Below are 22,252 nucleotides of genomic sequence, written 5' to 3' on the forward strand. Positions count from 1 at the left end.
AATATTGGTGATTTCTGGCTGAGGTATGAAATCAGATTCCGAAACATGGCAAAAATTGCACACTGTTTTTTGTCAGTTCCACCAAACTCTGTGGATGCAGCATGAGCAGTTTCTACATATGAACAGGTTTTTACACAAAGACAAACCACAAGTGTTGAAACAGCAACAAGTTGCACGATTATTATTATTTATTTTTCTACAGCAGACATGTCCCCCTCCTGCGTGTGCGTGTGTGTGTGTGTGAGAGAGAGAGAGAGCATGCTTGCGTGTGCGTCATATATAATTTAGTGTGTGTAAAGAAAAACGCTTTTGTCACTTGCACTTAACCCTGTTTTTAACATTTTGTTTTTCAAAGTCAGCATATATAACACAGTCCGTTTAATTACAATATGAACATAGCATACAAGTTTTAAATGTTTACAAAACTCGACGATGTTGCCGAATTTGTCATTCAAACTTGTTTTGTTTTAATCAGTTTTGTCTGCTTGTTACTTTTTTCAGCCAACACATTTAAATGGCCCTTGTTTGTTACAATTTAAAAGATTGTTTTAAACGTTACAATGTAAATGTTGACTCAGTAGCTACCATTAAATATTTCAACCTCGTTGACTTTCTTTGATGCGCTATTCATTTTAGGCAACTTGCAATATATATATATATATATATACAGTGCCTTGCAAAAGTATTCAGACCCCTGACCAATGCTCTCATATTACTGAATTATAAATGGTACATTGAAATTTTGTTCTGTTCGATATTTTATTTTAAAACACTGAAACTCAAAATCAATTATTGTAAGGTGACATTGGTTTTATGTTGGGAAATATTTTTAAGAAAAATAAAAAAATGAAATATCTTGCTTGCATAAGTATTCAACCCCCACACATTAATATTTGGTAGAGCCACCTTTCGCTGCAATAACAGCTTTAAGCCTTTTGGGGTAAGTATGTACCAGCTTTGCACACAGTGTGTGATTTTGGCCCATTCTTCTTGGCTCCAGGTTGTTCAGGTTGGTTGGACAATGCTTGTGGACCGCAATTTTCAAATAGTGCCACAGATTCTCAATGGGATTGAGATCAGGACTTTGACTGGGCCACTGTAGGACATTCACCTTTTTGTTCTTGAGCCACTCCAATGTTGCTTTGGCCTTGTGCTTGGGATCATTGTCCTGCTGAAAGATGAATTTCCTCCCAAGCTTCAGTTTTTTAGCGGACTGAAGCAGGTTCTCTTGCAGTATTTCCCTGTATTTTGCTCCATCCATTCTTCCTTCAATTTTAACAAGATGCCCAGTCCCTGCTGATGAGAAGCATCCCCACAGCATGATGCTGCCACCACCATACTTCACTGTAGGGATGGTGTGTCTTGAGGCATGGTCAGTGTTAGGTTTGCGCCACACATAGTGCTTTGAGTTTTGGCCAAAAAGCTCTATCTTGGTCTCATCTGACCACAAAACCTTTTCCCACATCGCAGCTGGGTCACTCTCATGCTTTCTGGCAAACTCCAGACGTGCTTTCAGATGGTACTTTTTGAGTAACGGCTTCTTACTTGCCACCCTCCCATACAGCCCAGTGTTATGCAGAGCTCTTGATATGGTTGACTGGTGCACCATTACTCCACTCCCAGCCACTGAACTCTGTTGCTCCTTCAAAGTGATTGTTGGCCTCTCTGTGGCTTCTCTCACAAGTCTCCTTGTCTGAGCGCTGAGTTTTGAGGGACGGCCTTTTCTTGGCAGTGCCTGGGTGGTGTGATGCAGCTTCCACTTCCTGATTATTGATCCAACTGTGCTCACTGGGATATCCAAACACTTGGATATTATTTTGTACCCTTTACCTAATCTATGCATTTGTATTACTTTATCTCTAACTTCTGTAGAATGCTCTTTGGTCTTCATTTTCCTTCAGATTCACAGCCTGACCAATGATCCTTCAACAGTGGGGTTTTTATCCAGAAAATGTGACAGCAACTTTAATGGTTCACAGGTGGAGGCCAATGGTAAGGTAATTGTGTCCTCGTTAGGGCAATTTCTTTCATCGGTGTAAACTGGGAGCCTCCACAGCACAGGGGTTGAATACTTATGCAAGCAAGATATTTCAGTTTTTTATTTTTCTTAAAAATATTTCCCAACATAAAACCAATGTCACCTTACAGTAACTGATTTTGAGTTTCAGTGTCTTAAAATAAAATATCAAACAGAACGAAATTTCAATGTACCATTTGTAATTCAGTAATATGAGAGAATTGGTCAGGGGTCTGAATACTTTTGCAAGGCACTGTATATATACCTGTATATATACATAAGTTTTTCTAACTTGTACGAGGAACTACCTTTCCTATATATATATATATATATATATATATATATATATATATATATATATGAGCAATACATATCTAATTATTTTGCCATACAGTACATTTTGGAATATAACCACATTTTAGAAGAAACCATTTAAATAAGAATGTGAGATATTTATGAATAATTTAGATATACAGTCTGATATGCATGAGTCATAGCTTGATGAGCTTCATGCCACTTCCTTTGGCTGATTTCCTCCACCTATTTAACTGTATGCTCTTGTTATATACAACATAAATCCTTATAACAGATTTTAAAATGTTTCGTATTCATTAAACATTATATTTTGTAGGATTAACAAGGCGATTTCTCCTTTGAAAACAGAGAACAATTTCAAAATACTGTACTGAGATATCATTGTGGGCTGAATAAGTCAAAACACAAGTGAATCTCAGAATCTCACTTTCTGTCAAAGTTTTATGTTATAGAAACTTTACAACATAGCTGATTCTTATTCTTTGTGGTTACCTGACTTAGACTCACATTATTTGTGCAAAGAATCGTCAGGCTTTTGATGCCATGTCGGTGAACATTGTTGTTGTAAAGGTGAGCATATAACCTGGAATAGGGGATTTATTTGATCACATGGCTACAGCATACATCCTTTGAAGTATAAGGAATAGCTGTGTTGTACTGTGAAAATGTGGTAGAGCTTTTGTAGAAATTGTTCCACCAACAATATGACAAACAAAATGTATAAAGTCCCTGAGGAGAGATGTCAACTTGGAGAAACAGGAAGAGAAAACATTACACCAAATTAATTTGGCGTTAAGTACCAGATTGTGACAACTGAAGTGTAACCCGTACTACCTGAATGCCTCAATTATGTTACAGTTTAAATGTACTGTGGTACACTTTTATAAGGGCTTCTTATAAGTTTTACCATAAAAATGAAAGGAAGAGAAAAGAATGATCTTTATAAAATAATTTTATTAACGCTTTCACAGATCTTATTACACTAGAAATGGTGTGTGTCTTCTTGACTTGTAGCTTCATTGTACATTACTGTTGGACCTCCAGCATCGTTTATCAAGGCCCTTTGAGATCTTCGGCCTGAAAAGCAAGATTACAGGAAGTAACTGTAACATTACATTTATTCAAAGAACTCTAACATGGTATTTATTTTAATTCACTGAACAATAAAATTATATTTTTTATCATTTCAGTTTTAAGTTAACATTCACATTTAATCAACTGAACGCTTTGCACTTGGCCCTATTCATTTTGAGGCACCGGCGCCCTTAACTTTGCGTTTGTGTCAGGCACTGTAATAGCCAGCCTTCTGGGTGAGGTCTCTTTTGAAAGAGCAGGCTTGTGGCTGGATCAGACTTTCTTACACAACACTACAATTCACCAAAGTCAAGGGTTCAGTCACATGACAGGACTCTGCTCCATAAGTTTCCTTTCGTGTCTGTAAATAGGTCGCTTCAAAAGAGAGCCTTCTCTTTCCAGTCTCTTTTAAATGCGCAGGCATGGGGGCTTCTAAAGATGTCACACTTGCCTGTATAACGAGTTCCTATGGAAAACTACCGTGACAAGAATTCAATGGTTCAGCCCTGGGAAAGGCGTCATGTCTGTAGGTGTGTTTACGTGCATATGTCAGGAGCTCAGGCACTACAATACCCAGCATACAAATTTTCTGAAATGATGTCTCACTTGCCAGGATCGCATGTTCCTAGCAAAAAAACTAGAGAGCCCATGCATTCACCTGCAAGGAGACAGCAGCTGAGTTGTTATAGTACTTGTTTGGTAAACATGTTAATATAACACTTGGTTGTGCTACACTCAAGTAAGACGTTATACATAAGAAAAAAAAACAGTACAAAACAGGTGAAAATAGGGCTGATCTAAGGTTAAAGTGAGTTTCCTGACAGAACCATTGCTTTGCTTAATAAATGGCATGTAATTTGATGCATGGTTCAGGCCTGTAACATAATGTTTTAGTTTAAATAACAATTTGTGAGAAGCATTGTATGGGTCCATGGAAAGGTAAAACTTACCTTTCCAAAGGAAAAGCATGAAAACAGCAACAATTGTAACAGTAAATATTACTGAAAGGATTGTCGTTGTCAGGCTTTCCCGAACATTGCATTTCTCACCTGGAACTGAAGAAAAAAGAGGAATAAACTGAGTGTTATTATTAGGCATTGTTTCTTGCAACATCTTTACTTCCATTTTTTCAAATCAAATGGGGATTTTTCCAGCTTTTTTGGCACACCACTTCAAGTGGGTAATAAAAGATTTTATGAAAAGAACATTTCGCTTGCAAAACTTGTAACTAGCGCAAAGATTAGATTCGAATTATATTATTATTAAACAGTGGTGGGTATATAAAACAGATGCAGTGGGACCCTGGAACTGAAAATTACTATCGCTACTTTATTTTTATCCAGGGAATGGTAGGCTATATAGTAAATGCTCATCCACCCATGTGTCTCAGTTTTACATACATTAAGAAAATAGTAAGGACATTCTTTCATTTTTGAGTGCATCAGAATTTGGGGATGATACGAGGTGCCTGTCCCTCTGTCTGTACAGATGCATAAATGCCACACTTACTGTACATTTTAACTCTCACTGCAACACACACTAATAGAAAGCCCATTTACCACAGCATGGGCTAAAACGACTATATTTAAGGTTTTGCCCGCTCAGCTCAATTTCTTAAAATTTTTGTTGAATCTAGATTTCACCCAAAAAGATATTAAACTGGCAGACCCTTTCAGTAGGCAATTTTGCAGTTTATCACATTTATCCCATTCTTGTAGCGTAGTGTACTATGCATTTACTGTCATCTCATCAAAGTGATCTATAATATTATGCTTATTTGTAAAAATGTATTTTAAAAATGCAGTACAAAAAAGAAAACAGAAATGAAAAGAATGTAAAGTTACTCCTAGACAATAAAGAAATTGATGGTTTGATTTTTTATTTTAAAGAAAGTCGATAATGTAGATTACTACATCTTGATATGACTGATCCTTTTTTGTACAGGAGAAAGATTTTGGCTCAGGATCTTGCCCTCAGGGAGTCGGTCTCACTTGAGGTGAGACAATTGGCTGGGTGATGGACCATCAACCCTCCAGAAGGGAGACTGTAGCCTCACACCTAGAATTACAACATGCCTTCAAGTGTTTAATAATTACGGACGATACACCAGTATGACAAGACCAATGAGCTGCTCGCTACTCTCTTTCATCAACTACCCATAACCAGAAACACATATTCCCTCGTCAAGGAATAGGCTATGTATTAGTGAGAGGTCCATTACAGTACCAGCGAGCAAAAAGGATAGTATTCTTGACCAACACTGACCAGACTGCAGAATGTAATCAACAGTTTGATATCCGCTGATGCAGGTGTAGGTGCCCCAGACGTCAGTTCTTGTTCCATCCAGAGTGATTTCCTGGTTGTTACTGAGATGAAAGATACCATGAGAGATATTTCCCCCATCCTTCAGCCACCTGCATGGACCTTCTACAGTTATGTTACAGGACAGTGTGATGCTGCAATTCTCCACTGCATCCTTTCTTGAGATCACAAGCTTTTCTGTAAAAATGACATAAAAAGACAAACAAAACTTGTCACAAAGTACTATAATGAGGAAACTGTAGTATGTGGTTTACCTTGGCTACCTCATCTAACGTTAGGTAGTCCAGAATTAGTTCTAATTACTAAAACAGACATGGGGCCTAGTGGACAACGTAAAGCCTGGGGAAAGCAAACACAATGATACTAAGAAAGTAGGGTGCACAGTAGGCTGAAATGTAGTGTTGTAAAAAAAAAAAAAGACACAAATTATTTATTTACTTGATTAATTTACAAACTAGTGGGGCTGCATAAAAGTGCCTGAGTATGTTTGGTAACTTGGTAAGAGACTAAAGAACATTTTTTGTTTCATGTTTAAAAGCCCTGAAAGGGTTGGCTTTTTTTGTTTTGAATTTTTTTGCAATGAACAAAGGCCTGTACACTACATAACGACAGCAGAAAGTGCAAGTCTCCTCCTACATTTGCAAAGCCAACCCTAAGACTACAGACTGTGACAAGCAGCTATGGTAGACTAGGTGGAAGCTTACCCATCACACAGAGTTTGTATAGCCTGCTGTCCTTTATCTTTTGATCTTGTGTGATCCTGTACATGCCTTCGTCGCTTTTTTGAAGGTTCCGCAAAAGGAAGGAGGCATTTTCAGGAAAAAAGTCAATGCGGCCTTTATCATACTCAGCATAAATGCTTGGCTCAGACGTCTGAGCAAAATAAATTAGGATTGGTTCGAAACTCTTGGCCGGGTCTTTCTGGACTTGCCACTCGGTCACTCTACCAGAAGACTCCAGACCTGGTATGAGAATATTTGCCCCTCTCTCTCCATGGAGAATGATTTTTGTGGATTCCTCCTCTTTGCAATGAACTGCAGATAAAATAAACAATTGAAATCATCATTTTAAAACACTGAATGGATTCTTACTGCTGATCTTCATGTTGATATGATTGTTCTTAAAAGGCTTGACTTTAGTGCAACATACTGGATTTTCTAAGAAGGTATGTAGCATAGCTCAATATGGATGCAATAATTCATCTTGACCAGAAAAATGTGTCACCTCAACTGAAATTCTAACATATAACAGGGTAAGTTAGGTGTCCCTTTCCTGCTGGGATTTGATTAAATCAATATTTGTTTTAACATCAAATAAGGTTATGTGGTCACCCATAAAGTGTGTGCAATAAGTGTAGGTGGAATTGGTTTGAATAATTTTATTTTTTTTATTTTTTCACTCAGTTGAAATTAATGCATGCAAGTAACTGCAGTAGCCTGACTCTGAGGGTGGTGTGTGTGTGTGTGTGTGTGTGTGTGTGTGTGTGTGTGTGTGTATGCGTGCGTGTGTATATATGTGTGTATGTGTGTATGCGTGCGTGTGTGTACGTGTGTGTGTGTGTATATGTGTATGTGTGTATGTGTGTATATGTGTGTGTGTGTGTATGTGTGTATATGTGTGTGTGTGTATATGTGTGTATGTGTGTGTGTGTGTGTGTATATGTGTGTATGTGTATGTGTGTTTACATGCGTGTGTGTATATATATATGTGTGTATGTGTGTGTGTGTGTGTGTTACTGTGTCTGTGTTTGTGTGCGTGCGTGCGTGCGTGCGTGTGTGTGTGTATATATGTGTATGTGTATGTGTGTGTGTGTGTGTGTGGCCATAAAGATAACAAAGCTATGTTCAAAACTGGAATCTGTTACATTAGTTTTTAAAAGGCTAGTATAGGGTAATAAAAATACTTTCCACGTGATTCTCAGTAATGTTGAGGGTCACCCGGTACTTTGTGAAACTATTGCTCAGATGAAACTAACAGAAGTTTGCGTTCACGTTAAGATTTATGCAAACAAGGATTGATTTAAGTGGTTTATTTATTTATTGATTGATTTATATATTTATTTATTTATTTATTTTAGTAATACGTATAAATAAATAAATACACAAATTAATTAATTAAAATGTAACGCGTGTTTAGCTAAATCACAATGCATGTATTTTAAATTCAGTTTGCCTTAGGCCTATATTTTTTTTTTTTAAGACAATATTTAAGAAGTTTTTAAGAAGAAATTTAGGACGATCGTAAGGACGACTTCCTAATTATATCTAGGAAATTATATATATATATATATATATATATATATATATATATATATATATATATATATATATATATACAGTATATATTTATACACTGTATATATATATATATATATATATATATATATATATATATATATATATATATATATATATATATATATATAATTTCCTATATATAATTAGGAATATATGTATAATTAGGAAACGTTTATGTTTAGAATTGCCTACATATATAGTTGCTTGTTTGTAGGCTATAAGGCTAGTTATTACACTGGCACTTTTTACAGTGCGAACTGAAGCATGACATGCAACCGGTTTTGTTCATACTTACCCAAATGCGGTTTTCAGTGCCACTGGACTAATTAATCCACACGCTGGAGTAGTTTTGACTCCCCATTAATTATGACCGAAATAATTTTCCAAACATACTATACCAAATAAAAAATAAAGATACTTACTTTTTTGATTATGCATGTGCAGATATGCCTTGTAGATGTGAAGATGAAAAAAAAACGTTGTGCCAAGTAAACTCCAGCTTTAGTTTGTCTACATTGAAGAAAAACTAAGTTTTTAAGTTTTAAGTTTTTATTTGGTATTTATTTATTAAGATTACTGAAAGACGTAGCGGAATAATAATAATAATAATAACAACAATAATAACTAATAATAATAATAATAATAATAATAATAATAATAATAATAATAATAATAATAATAAATGTAGCCCATACATTCTTTGTAGTCAGCAAGAATGTTTTAATACGCTTTGAGAGACTTTCAGTTTAAGTTTCAAAGCCGTGTCAATGTAGCAATTTTAATTAGTTACGTGCATCTGTCAATAAACTGTTATAGCAAAACAGTTTATTCAGACTCGATTTCCCATGGAAATTCCTCTGAACTTTAAAAGCCCTTTCAACACCTCATCCATATCAAATCTGGAATGACTAATGGTAATATCAAATGATGAAAACTAATTCTGGAATTAAGCTGATTCATTGTGTTTTGCGTGGGAAGTACTTCATTTTAAAAACAAATCGAAAAAAAAACCCTTCTCAACATAACATAAGGTATGCGTTAAATAAATATTCACGAACTATACAGAATACGCATACTAATACTGTGCAAATCCAGTCATATTGTCGCTGAGAACATTCAAATGTACATACACCTTCAATCGCGGTTTCTCTCTTTTTCCATTCCCCGCGCCCATAACTAGACCGAAATGCTCGCACGTCAACCCAAACATCTCCGTTTATTATTCTATCAATCCAGTATCAACACATTCTTGAATTTCTCATTCCAAAATGCCTCAACACTGCAGTTTCTGATCGAATACTGTATGGAATGCAAATACTGTAGATATGCAAATACAAAGCACAAAAGTTAATAAATATTATTGCAACACAAACTTGGTGAAACTTCAGAATGCAACACTGTCCATTGTAACAGCAGATGTAAACAAAAATATTTCTTACCAGGTATTCCAAAAAGAAGGATTGGCGTCAGCAAAAAGCATCGAAGTTTAAAAGTCATGAACATACTTCAAAAAGGCAGGACAAAATGGCAAATTCAATCGAATAAACAGTTTCCTTTTCAAGAGATAACGTGAGATGTGTGAACTTGAGAGCTCATCTAGACTTTAATTGGATGCATTCAGCCTTAGAGCAGCTTGTCTGCTGTGGAGCTTGACTGACACTTTGTTTTTATTTCCTAGTCGTCTGATTTCCTGCCCGAAAAGAAAGACGTTTGTCATGTTTTTTTCCTTTTTTTTCTTTTTAAAGACACTGAAGACTACTGGTTAAAAAAAGAATAATCAACCAATTCCAAAACATTTGCTGCATTTTAATATAAACTGAAGACATATTGTCAATAATATAATGTAAGTATGAACGTATTATATTGTAGTACTGTTGTGCTTACATAATGCAGCCCCTTCAAAAGCGCTGGACTTGTCATCTGTGTTTTGTGTTCACGTGAATGTGATCATGATAGGGCAGTGTGCTGTGGAGTGTGAATTGTTGATATAAGAGAATAAAGACAGAGCCGAACACGTAAGTTGGGTCACAGAAAAAGCCCTGTATAGTACAGGTGTAGTGTTATTTTCAGGTAAGCGGTAAAAAGTGGTTAGCTAAACCGCCTTAAACGATTTCCCATTCTTTCTCTATGGTAGTACTACACCACTACGGATGTAATACTGCTGCCGCCGCAACACAGCGCTGTTGTGCTGGTCTGTGCAGATCTGTGCCTAAATTTAAGAGCTCCCGCCTCGAACTCTCCAGAGTGAGTACAGTGAGTGAGATTGAGATATCAACAACATAACTTTCTCGCGGCGTAGCTCAGAGTAAAATAGGTAAGAATGCGGTTATATATATATTTATTACACACACACACACACACATGAAACAGTCTTTAACTGAATGAATAAACTGTGTTTCAACTATCCTATAAACACAGTGCCAACAGGTCTTTGTGTTGGCTACTGTCAATCCTGGAACAAACCGGGAGGGAGGTTGAATGTTACATTTACAAAAAAAAAAAGTTTTTGCTGAAAAACTATTTGCTGGCTAGCTTTTCTAATTGTTTGATTTATAATAAGTTAATAACCTGTGTGAAGAGAGTTTCTTAATGTATAAAACATGTCATCTCACGCACTTTGACCGCAATGCAAAGCTCAACAGTTGAGGGTATGCAAACGGTGCAATTATATCTCTTATCTTGACTCAGGTTTTCAGGTCGTGGATGGAGTAGACACCTGAGGAAGGGGTGGTGGAGATGGACTTACTGGTAGAAGAAAGGAAAAAAGAAACAACATTATATAGTTTACAGAATAACTTACACAACTTATTTACTAAACTATATAATGCTGTTTCTTTTTTCCTTTCTTCTACCAGTAAGTCCATCTCCACCACCCCTTCCTCAGGTGTCTACTCCATCCACAACCTGAAAACCTGAGTCAATTGAACAAATTGTGCAACAAATTATGGACAGACAGCAACAACAGCAGCAGCAACAGCAGTTGAAGAAAACAAAAATATGTTTGGCTTGTGGTCAACCGAAGTCACGGTACTCAAATGATTATTCAACAGTTCATTTTTTTTATCACAAGGGAACCAAAGTCACAGTACTCAAATGATTGTTCAACAGTTCATTTTTTTTATCACAAGGGAACCATCAGGTACTTCTACTGCTCCACAAAAGTGTTCCAGTTGTATGGACCTGAAGGTCTGACTGATCCAAGGATGCCTTTTGAAGGCACTTGTACAACTGAGTTCTTCCAGAGGGAACTTGATACCACAAAGCAAAGAGTAGAGCAGATACAGAGGAAGCAGACAGAACCTCACCCATCTGGCCGACTGTGCAGGTTCTGCAGGTTGGAATGAAAATAGGGACCATACAGCCCCCATGTCCATGCAGGGTTTCCAGGAGTGGCTGGAAAATACATATATTGGCCTGCCGAGGTGTTTAAACTTTACAAAGATCACAGGAAATGACATGGTCTCAATTCCAAGCATCGTTTTTTTATGAAGCCGAAAAGCAGAGATGGCAGAGAGAGAAGGGAAAATAAAATTGTTTGGACAAAATAGTTCTGTAAATATAGTTGTTGATTGGACATATCAACATTTTTTACTGTAAATAGTTGTTTAGGCATATAAAAAAAAAAGTTCAATTGATATAGTTGTTGCTTGAAAATAGAAAAACATTGTACTGTAAATTTAGTTGTTGCTTGGACATATCCAAAAACAGTACTGTAAATATAGTTGTTGTTAATATTATTAGCCAATACCCTTATCCAGGGCGACTTACAATTGTTACAAGATATCACAAAATGTGTTCAAGGGTACAGCAGCAGTGTCCCCCACCTGGGATTGAACCACAACCCCCCGGTCAGGTCCAGAGTCCTAACCACTACTCCACACAGTTGTTGTTTAGACATTTTAAAAAAATGTACAGTGAATATAGTTGTTGTTTAGACATTTTAAAAAAATTATACAGTGAATATAGTTGTTATTTGGACATATTAAAAATTATACAGTGAATATAGTTGTTATTTGGACATATTAAAAATTGTACAGTGAATATAGTTGTTATTTGGACATATTAAAAATTATACAGTGAATATAGTTGTTATTTGGACATATTAAAAATTGTACAGTGATTATAGTTGTTATTTTGACATATTAAAAATTATACAGTGAATATAGTTGTTATTTGGACATATTAAAAATTGTACAGTGAATATAGTTGTTATTTGGACATATTAAAAATTATACAGTGAATATAGTTGTTATTTGGACATATTAAAAATTGTACAGTGAATATAGTTGTTATTTGGACATATTAAAAATTGTACAGTGAATATAGTTGTTATTTGGACATATTAAAAAAAATGTACTGTAAATATATTTTTATTTTTACATTTAAATCTGTTAATTTGACACAATTTATTCTTCAACTCCTAACAATAAAATGGCTTAGGAACAAAAAGGTAAATGTCCTTGAGGACTTGACAGAGCTTGAACAGTTTTGTAAAGAAGAATGGTCAAATATTGCCAAATCTAGGTGTGCAAAGTTGGTAGAGACCTATCCCAACAGACTCACAGCTGTAATTGCTGCCAAAGGTGCTTCCACCAAGTATTAACTCAGGGGGGGTGGAGACTTATCCAATTATGATCTTTCAGTTTTGTATTTTTAATATATATATTTTTTCCTCAATAAAAACTTTTTTCACCTTAACAGTGTGGAGTATGGTGTGTAGATAAGTGAGGAAAAAATCCTCATTTAAATGCATGAAACTGAGGCACTGACACAACAAAATGTGAAAAAAGTTCAAGGGGGTGTAGACTTTCTATAGGCACTGTAGATGTTTGTAATATTATTATGAAAAGAAAATGCGTATCATTTTATTAATTATCAAAGGGATTTCCCCCCCCCCCTCCTTTTCTGCAAAACTCCCCCGGTTTCCATTTACGAAAGTCTGATGTACGCTGATGTATTTGAGAGGGCCGATGTTTTTCCTCTATCTCTTACTCATCAGAATAAAGCTGCAGATAACGTGGTCACTGTGTGGCTCAATTCCTTATAAGAAAAAGAAACACAACACAGAGTACTTCAGGCTACTGTGCAGGAGCTATCGACTCATGGCTGGTGCCAATTTACATCTCTTACATACAGAGTGGGGAAGGGGATGGGACTTTGCTGTTCACAATCATATATAATGCGTATCTGTATGCTCTAGCCGTGTGAGTGAGTGTGTGTCTGTTTTGCTGGCTTAGGCTGCTCTCTCTCTCTTCCCCTCTGTTTCTTGATCAGCCCATCAGGCTGCTCTTAGTGTGTGTGGTGGGAGGTTGTGGGAGCATACAAGGAGGAGCTGGGTGCATGCACTGCCAATGAGGTACCGTACTACGAATAGATCAAATGGTGAAGAGTGGGCGGAGTTGTTCTGCATAAAAGAGAGAGCTACGGCACCAGTGAGTGAGTTGTGATTATAAGTAGGAGTCTGAAAGAGCAATCCATGAGAAAAGAGTATTCTGAAAGAGCAATCCATGAGAATAGAGCATTCTGAAAGAGCGTATCCATGAGAAAAGAGCATTCTGAAAGAGCAATCCATGAGAATAGAGCATTCTGAAAGAGCAATCCATGAGAATAGAGCATTCTGAAAGAGGAATCCATGAGAAAAGAGCATTCTGAAAGAGTGTATCCATTTGATCCATTGCCGCGCAGAGCATGCAAACATTTGGAAACTGTTCAGCAGGACACCCCGGTGTGGTGTGTGGTGTGGTTATGTCATAAGCAGAAAAATACACATACTGTGGATGCTTAGCTTCTGCGAGCCAGAAGGTTCGCTGGATCGAAGCACTGCAGGGGTATGACTACTCCGTCCAGTACTAAGCCGGACGCCTGCACCACAACACGGATGCCCTGTCCCGATGCCCCTGCTCAAAAGAAGAGTGTAAGCACTGTGCACGGCTGGAGGAGGCACAGCTGACCCCTGGTGAGGGGGTAAGTTCTGTCACTTTCACTGTTTGGGGTGTGTGTGGAGCTGTGCTTGAACTGCTTGGCTGGCTGTGCTACTGCCTGCTAATAAAGAGAGCTTGGAGCTTGTATTCTGCGTCTGCCTATTACTTGGGTTTAAGGGACAAAAATGCTTTTAATCGCTATGCTCACTCCAGTACCATAACGTGTCAGTGTGTTAATTGTCCACTAAGTAGGCTGTGTTTTAAAAAAAAAAGTGCTAGAATCATTTAGTTTCAATTTAAAATCTTTTATTATTTTCGTATTGTACAGTTACGGCCAAACGTTTTGCATCACCCTATGGAATTAACTAATGTTGCTTCATAAAGTGGAATTAAACCTGATGAATAATGTTAAGTTATACATAATGACAAACTGACAAAGTGTGACATTTCAAAATCTAACAACTATTGTGACTTCCGGTAGACGTTTGCGAAATTATTTTGTAGTTTCTTTGATTACATGATGTTAAATAAAATATGTAAATTATGTACAAACTTCTGATAATAGAACGTGAGGCAAAGGAAGCTACAGACTTGTCTGGTGTGGGCCGCTGTTGCACAACGGAGATTTTCCCTGGATCGGTGGAGATGTCCTCCTCACTGACCTGATGGCAGAGAAAGGTGGTCTTGCGCTTGAACAGGTGACACTTGTCTGGGTGCAGTCACAGTCTGGCGGCCTGGATCTTCTGCTGCAGCTACCACAGGTAGAGCAGGGCCCCTGAGAAGGTCGGGCCGTGTACCAGCAGGTCATCCAGGTACACCACACATGCCTGCCTGGGGATGCTGTCCAGTACCTTCTCCATCCGCCACTCAAATGTGGCTGGGGCATTGCACAATCCGAATGGCATGACTGAACTGCCAGAGACCCTGTCCAGTGAAGAATGCGATCTTCGGTATGGAGTCAGGGGTGAGCCCCACTTTCCAATAGCCGCTCCGCAGGTCAAGGGAGCTGAACCAGGAGGGCCCAGCGATGAGGTCCAGTGACACGTCAATGCGAGGAAGTGGGTAGAAGTCTTTCCTGGAGACCGCATTTAGTCGGTGGTAGTCCCACACAGAAGCACAGACTCCTGTCCTTCTTGTTGACAAGTACCACAGGCATGTAATAGTAGCAGCAACAAAGCAGCTAATAGCAGATATCAGGCTTAAAGAGCATGGAAAGCAAGAGAGAACAGGTGGGTCTTGAGGGTTGATTTAAAGCGAGCAAAGCTGGGAGAGAGTTCCAAACAGTCGGAGCCATTAAGCTAAATGAGCGTTCTCCAAGTGTGGTGCACTTTTGCTTGGGGATAACAAGCAGGCCACAGTCGGAGGACCTCAGCTTGTGGGCAGGGTCAGCAGGTTGAGGAGGTACTCGGGACCTGTGTGATGATGGGCATTGTAGATGAGCAGGAGAGTTTTGAAAATAATCCTGAACTTTACAGGTAGCCAGTGCAGCTGGGCAAGATGGGGGGTGATGTAATCACATTTTTTACATCTGGTAAGGATCCTGGCAGCAACATTCTGAACTAGCTGCAGTCGGTTTATGGTGCGTGCCGGAAGATCACCATATAGAGAGTTGCAGTAGTCAAGTCGAGAGGAGACAAATGCATGACAAAGTATCTCCGCATCCGGGAGGGAAAGGTAGGAACGGACTTTTGGAGATGTTTCGAAGATGGTAGAAGAAAGATTTGGAGATGTGGGCATCAAAGGAGAGGTTGCTGTCCAGAAGTACACCAAGGCTTCGTACTGTGGGGGAAGGCAGCAGCAGCCTGTTTCCAAGGTTCAGGGCAGCTATTTTTAGATTCTTAAGTTGAGTTTTAGATCCTACCAGAAGGAGTTCAGATTTGCTAGTGTTCAGCTGAAGAAAATTGGCAGACATCCAGGCCTCGATGTCTTGAATGCAAGCCGAGAGCCAGACATTGGCAGAGTTTTAAGTAGAGCTGGGCGTCGTCAGCACATTATTATTATTATTATTATTATTTATTTGGGATTGAACCCACGACCCTCCGGTCAAGAATCCAGAGCCTTAACCACTACTCCACACTGCTGCATAGGAGTGAAACATGAGGCTGTGTTGGCGGATGAGGTGACCCAAGGGAAGCATGTAGATATTGAAGAGAAGGAGCCCAAGAACAGATCCTTGGGGGACACCACAAGTGACTGGGTTTGCAACGCCACTGCATCCAGCATAAAAAACAGACTGCATGTGCCCGGATAAGTAAGAGGACATCCAGGAGAGACAGGTTCCAGTGATCCCAACATAATTCTGAAGGCAGTCAAGAAGAATGCCATGATCTATGGTGTCAAAAGCGGCTGTTAGGTCAAGGAGGACAAGCACAGAGGGAGCACCAGCATCAGCATTAAGCATGAGATCATTCACAATCTGGAGCAGAGCAATTTCAGTACTGTGATACGACCAGAAGCCAGACTGTAGAGATTCAAGCAGATTGTTTCATCAGCTGACTGGCTACAGTCATTTTGAGAGTTCCTGAGAGAAAAGGGAGGTTGGGGATGGGATGGAAATTAGATAAGTCAGCCGGGTTGAGGGAGTGTTTTTTGAGTACCGGCATAACAAAAGTTATTGTATTTCTTGCTCTTATTGTATTACTTGTATTGTAACGCTTGAAATGTTTTTGCACAGTGGCATTGCACCATGTCAGTCACGTGACACCACAAGTTGCTTGATTTCTAGGCAGGTATGGCGCACAATGCCCGCATTGATAACAGGGATGATTCCTTTTCACAAAAAAAATCACCTGTTAAGTTTTGTGCCTTTGGGCCGCCCCTCAGCAATAGGGCCATCTGTAGTTGCGGGGTTCGCGTGTGCCTTGAGCCGGCCCTCAAACAGATTACTTGCATACAGGGCTATTGTATACTTAACAATGTTGTAAAATAAATATCCTTTTCTATCATATTCTTAATGTTGTGGAATAAAATATATTCCAAGGCATGCAATCATGCAATCAGCTTTTCAAGCCGGGGGGGGGGGGGGGGGTCAGTTTTACTCTAGGGGCCCATTGTTAAAATAGTTTTCTTATAATTTACTGGTGTACTGAGTTCTCTCTTCCAGCATGAGCAGTATACCCACACCAGATCCCCTGCTTGGAACCCCCGGTCCTGGATGTGGAGGTTGTACGACCGTTTCTGGCGGAGCCTAGCCCCCTCCAGGTGGTCACAGGCGAACGCATAGGCAAGGTGTTCCTGGAGTGCAGTCAGGTACTCTGGATCCAGAGGCCCCCTCAGCTCCGGTTGGGGTGGTTTCCCGAACAGCAGCTCCACCGGCGTGCACAGCTCCTGGCTGAACATGAGAGCTGCAGGGGTGCACCCGGTGGACTCTTGGACCGCTGTCCGGTACGCCATGAGGACCAGGGGCAGGTGCATGTCCCAGTCTAGGGGTGCTGACAGGTTGCTGCGAGGTCACTGGCGAACCTCACCTTGGGCTCTTGCAGTTGCTCTTTTTGTTCCAGGTGGGAGCAGTACTGGCACTGGGTCTGCACAAGGGCAACGGGAGAGGGCATCAATGTTAGCGTGGTGGTGGCGGGCTAAGTGGTGGATGCTGAAATCGTAGCCTTGCAGGGCCTCGATCCAGCGGGCTACCTGTCCCTCAGGTTCTTTGAAGGACAGGAGTCATTAAAGCGAGGCGTGGTCAGTCCGTAGCTGGAACCGCCGCCTGCATAGGTAGGGTCGGAAGTGCTTCATCCCTTTCCCCATCGTCAGCAGCTCTCGTCAAGTTACGCAGTAGTAGCGTTCTGCTTTCCCTAGCGTCTTGCTGAGGTAGGCCACCACTCGCTCACCTTCTGGCGTTTCTTGTGCGAGCAATGTCCCGATGCCCATATTGCTGGTGTTGGTGTCCAGGATGAACCCCTTCTTTGGATCAGGGAAAGTGAGGACCGGGGTCTGGGTCAGTGCTTGCCAGAGCTGGTGGAAGGCCTCTTCATTCGGGGTCCCACTGGAACCGGCGCCCTTTCTCCGTGAGGCGATGCAGGGGTCTGGCCACTCGTGCAAAGTCCTGCACGAACTGCAGGTAGATTGATGCCAGACCAAGGAAGTGGCGCACCTGTGCCACTGAGGTGGGTACTGGCCACTCCTGCACCTCCTCTGGGTCTGTAGCAATTACGTCAGCCCCAACGATGTGCCTCACGAAGGTGGTCTCCCGCCACAGTAGGTGGTACTTGCCCAGATGGAGTTTGAGCTGGGCCCCCCGTATTCTAGAGAAGACAATCCACAGGTTGCTCAGGTCTTGCTGGAAGGTGGCAGCATGTATCATGAGGTCATCTAGGTAGACCACACAGGCAGTCCGGAGCAAACCCACCAGAACCCTCTCCATCAGGCGCTCGAAGGTGGCTGGGGCATTGCACGGTCCGAAGGGTATGACAGTGAACTGCCACAGCCTTTGCCCGATGGAGAAGGCTGTCTTTGGGGAGCGGCAGGGTCCAGTTCAAATTACCAATACCCACTCCTCAGGTCCAGGGAGCTGAAGCAGGAAGACCTAGTGATGCTGTCCAGGGCCTCGTCTATCCAGGGTAGCGGGTAGGAGTCTTTGCGGGTTGTGGCGTTGAGGCAATAATAGTCCACACATAACCAGCACGAGCCGTCCTTCTTCCTGACCAGAAGAGCGGGGGCTGCCAAAGGACTGTTTGAGGGCTCGATGACACCGGTGGCCACCATCTCCTGCACCATTCATTCTGCGTTCTCCTTCTTAACCAGGGGAAGACGGCAGGGTCGCTCTCGAATGGGGGCCGTGGTACCAGTGTCGATGGCGTGTTGGACTTGTCCTGTGCATTAGCAGTCCTGGGGGCTGGTGGAAAAGATGTCCTGGAACTCTAGCAAGAGCCCCTGTAGTTGTTGCTGCTCATTGGTGGTGAGGCCGGTGCAGTTGCGTTGTCACAGTTCAGCTATCGACGCGCACACCACTCCAACCCCCGGCTCCGCTACTGCTTGCAATGCATATGTTGCATACATAGATGGCACGCCGCTACTCGTGGCTCTAATTTCAAATTTAAAACTGGCAGCAGTATTGCTGAGTGATATACTCCCAAATATGCTCATACTGTAATGTTTTCAGTTTCTATCCACAAAGGTTTCGTGTAGTCTACTACATCCTGGGGGGGGGGGAATTCCCTTACACTAACAATTTCAGACATGTCTCAGTAAAGGAGGCATTTCTGTTCAGAAATTGAAATTTGACCGTTATTGAGGGGGCACATTAAACCAGTATATATACCGAAGAGCCTCACAACAAAAGAGCTGGGAGTCTAGCTGTGGGAGTCTAGCTGTGGGAGTCTAGCTGTGGGAGTCCAGCGAGGAGAGGCCTGCACCGAGAGCCTGTCGGAAAAGATCAGAACCCAGCAGCACTCTGGAAGACGCTCCCACTGTGCCTATTTGTCTCACCTGTACTGCTATGACTGTCTCTCACATCCCTGTTATTCTGTCCTCTCACTCTCGTCCTCTGCCCTCTCTCCGTCGCTGCTCCTCCAACCCCTCTAACCTCATACCACTGCCTCTCCCCCCTCTCATCCTCTCCCCCCTCGCACTCTCTCTGGTGCACTCTGGAACTGTCACTCTTCTGCTAACAAACCGGATTTCACCCCTGCCTTTGCCTCCCACCACTCTCTCAATTTCCTTGCTCTCACTGAAACCTGGCTATCCCCTGATAACACTGTAACTCCTGCCGCCCTGTCCTCTCTCTACGTCCTGTCCAACACTCCACGTCTCACTGGACGGGGAGGTGGGACTGGTCTTCTCCTCTCTCCCTCCTTACTCTTTTCTGTCCCCTCCGACCTCTCCTCACTCTCTGTTAACACCTTTGAATTTCATGCTGTCCAACTAACATCTCCCTGTCAACTCCTGCTAATTGTACTGTACCATCCCCCTGGACCTCTCGCTCACTTTCTCGATGAACTCGACTATCTACTGTCCTCCCTCCCCTCTCTGTCTACCCCAATTGTCATATTAGGTGATTTCATATCCATCTCTCCAACCCCAGCCACTCTGCCAGATTCCTCCCTCCTCTCCCTCCTACCCTTCCTCTCCAAAACCCTCGAGCGGGCAGTACACTGCCAGCTCTCTGCTTTCCTGTCTAACCACTCTGCTCAACCCTCTCCAATCTAGCTTCCGCTCTGCTCACTCCACTGAAACGGCCCTCCTGTCTGTCTGATGTGTGTACGTGTGTTCATATGGTGATATAAATAAATAACATTACTTCCTCGTTTTCACTTTGCTTGTTTCCATAGAAATGTGTTTCCTAATGGGTGCAACATCTCTGCAGTGAATTCAGGGATTGCAATAAGCATACCTTTACAAAACTGCAAAAAGGATCTTCGTACAAATTATATGGAATTGACCGTCCACATTATTGTATAGGCATTCCAAGTTGGTATATACAACAATATAGCAATTTCAGTACAGATTCAGTATATCCTGCAATAAAACCAATGTCCAGCCTGACACTGCACTCTGTATAATTACGATAGGCCTACTCTGTTACTCAAATATGTGACCACTTTTTATCACTTTCATTTATTAGTTTGTTTTAATTGTATCACCTTGTTTTAAAGTACGTTTATATTGTTTATAGAGGAGGCTGTGTGGTCCAGTGGTTAAAGAAAAGGGCTTGTAACGTGGAGGTCCCCAGTTCAAATCCCAGCTCAGCCACTAACTCATTGTGTGACCCTGAGCAAGTTACTTAAGCTCCTTGTGCTCCGTCTTTCGGGTGAGACGTAATTGTAAGTGACTCTGCAGCTGATGCATAGTTCACACACCCTAGTTTCTGTAAGTCACTTTGGATAAAGGCGTCTGCTAAATAAACGAATAATAATAATAATTGTATTGCACGTTGCTTTTGTAGTTTCAGCACAGATCCCCCTGGCACGTTGATCCCTCCTGATCTCAGCCCCCATAGGTGTCAATTTGATAATCGAGAGATTGGATTTTGTCGTGGATGTGAACCCGGGTTTGTTTGTTTGTTTGTTTGTCTGTCTGCCTGTCTGTGTCTGTCTGTCTGTTGTGGAGGTTTGATACACACCTACAGGAGCAGAAAAGGAATTAGACGTGTTTGTGTTTGACGGTGGGTTGGGAGAAAAATGACTGAAACAGCCACCGACATTTAGAGCGAGGCTCCTGCTGTGCTTCCTGTCTCCCTCCGTGTGTGTGTGTGTGTGTGTGTGTGTGTTTAACCGTTTTAGATTTATTATTTTTAAAAGGCATTGAGGATTTTGGAGGAGCGCTGGAGACGGGGAGCTTTAAAGTATTGGTTTTATTGTTGTTTTTAGTAAGCCGCGATTGTATTGAGCAGCCCTGCACTTTGTTCTTTAATTACAATTAACTATATTGTTGTTCTTTTATTGAATAGTGCAAACCACATGCTGTGACTGTCTATTCTAGACCTGTCCTATTTGTTAAATATAGTTAACCACCTGTATTTAATAAAACGATGTTCATTGCTTCGCATTTTGTTGTGGTCTTAGTTTTATTTCCTTCTTGTATTCTGCCTGACTTATATCACCCCGATCTAAAATAACAAGTGCCCCTCCCCGGTGCTTCACAGACACGTTACCGCTTCTGCGGTTTGAAATTGATCTATGCTTGTTTGAAAAAAAAAAAAAAAAAGTCTTCCAGATTTATTTATGTGGCAGACTTACAGGCGATTTACAGGTGTTACAGGGCAATAAAATGGTTTCAATGCAAACTTAATATATAAATACAGTGTAGTTTACAGTAAGTGCAAATAATACTACTAAAATACAATATGAACTAGGATACAACAAGTTACGATTACAACGAGTTATATCTACAGTAACATAATGGTGCAAGGATAGTGCATCAGCTGAGAGTCCAGTAACCTGGTGCTTAGGTCAGGCAAGTCCAGTGCATAGGAGCAGCAGAGCAAGAGATCTACAAGTGCAGTCTAAAGACGTAGGTCTTGAAGAGGCGGCAGAAGGCGGTGAGAGACGGAGCAGTCCTGAATTTCTCTGGTAGCTGGTTTCACCGCAGAGGGGCAAGGGAAGAGAAGGAGTGGGCATGGGAGGGTGGAGAGTAGAGGAAGGCATGACAGGTCGACCTGTAGAGGAGTGGAGGGGGGTGTGGGGAGACACGAGGGACTGGAGGTAGGAGGGGGTAGTGTGGTGAAGAGAGAGGTAGGCAAGAACAAGGGTCTTGAATTGAATGTGAGTAAAGATAGGTAGCCAGTGAAGGGTGCAAAACAGGGGTTGCAGGATTTTAAAACTCAGAATCCAAAACATTTTATTTTCAACATGTGTGGATCGCTGTTCTCC

The 22,252-nt window shown here is 41.0% G+C and overlaps 1 protein-coding gene across 1 annotated transcript; it reads right to left on the reverse strand.

Annotated features, from left to right (window-relative positions):
• Positions 1 to 3,287: 3,287 nt before the first annotated feature.
• LOC117420391 (uncharacterized) lies at positions 3,288 to 9,927 on the reverse strand. Its single transcript, XM_034033810.3, has 5 exons — positions 9,465 to 9,927; positions 6,433 to 6,762; positions 5,672 to 5,905; positions 4,357 to 4,461; positions 3,288 to 3,409 (listed from the first exon to the last, which is right to left on the reverse strand). The coding sequence occupies exons 1-5, from the start codon at positions 9,526 to 9,528 to the stop codon at positions 3,315 to 3,317; spliced, it is 828 nt and encodes a 275-aa protein (XP_033889701.1). The 5' UTR covers positions 9,529 to 9,927; the 3' UTR covers positions 3,288 to 3,314.
• Between the last annotated feature and the right edge of the window lie 12,325 nt (positions 9,928 to 22,252).

This window comes from Acipenser ruthenus, chromosome 1 (genome assembly GCF_902713425.1).
Source record: "Acipenser ruthenus chromosome 1, fAciRut3.2 maternal haplotype, whole genome shotgun sequence".
Taxonomy (NCBI): Eukaryota; Metazoa; Chordata; class Actinopteri; order Acipenseriformes; family Acipenseridae; genus Acipenser; species Acipenser ruthenus.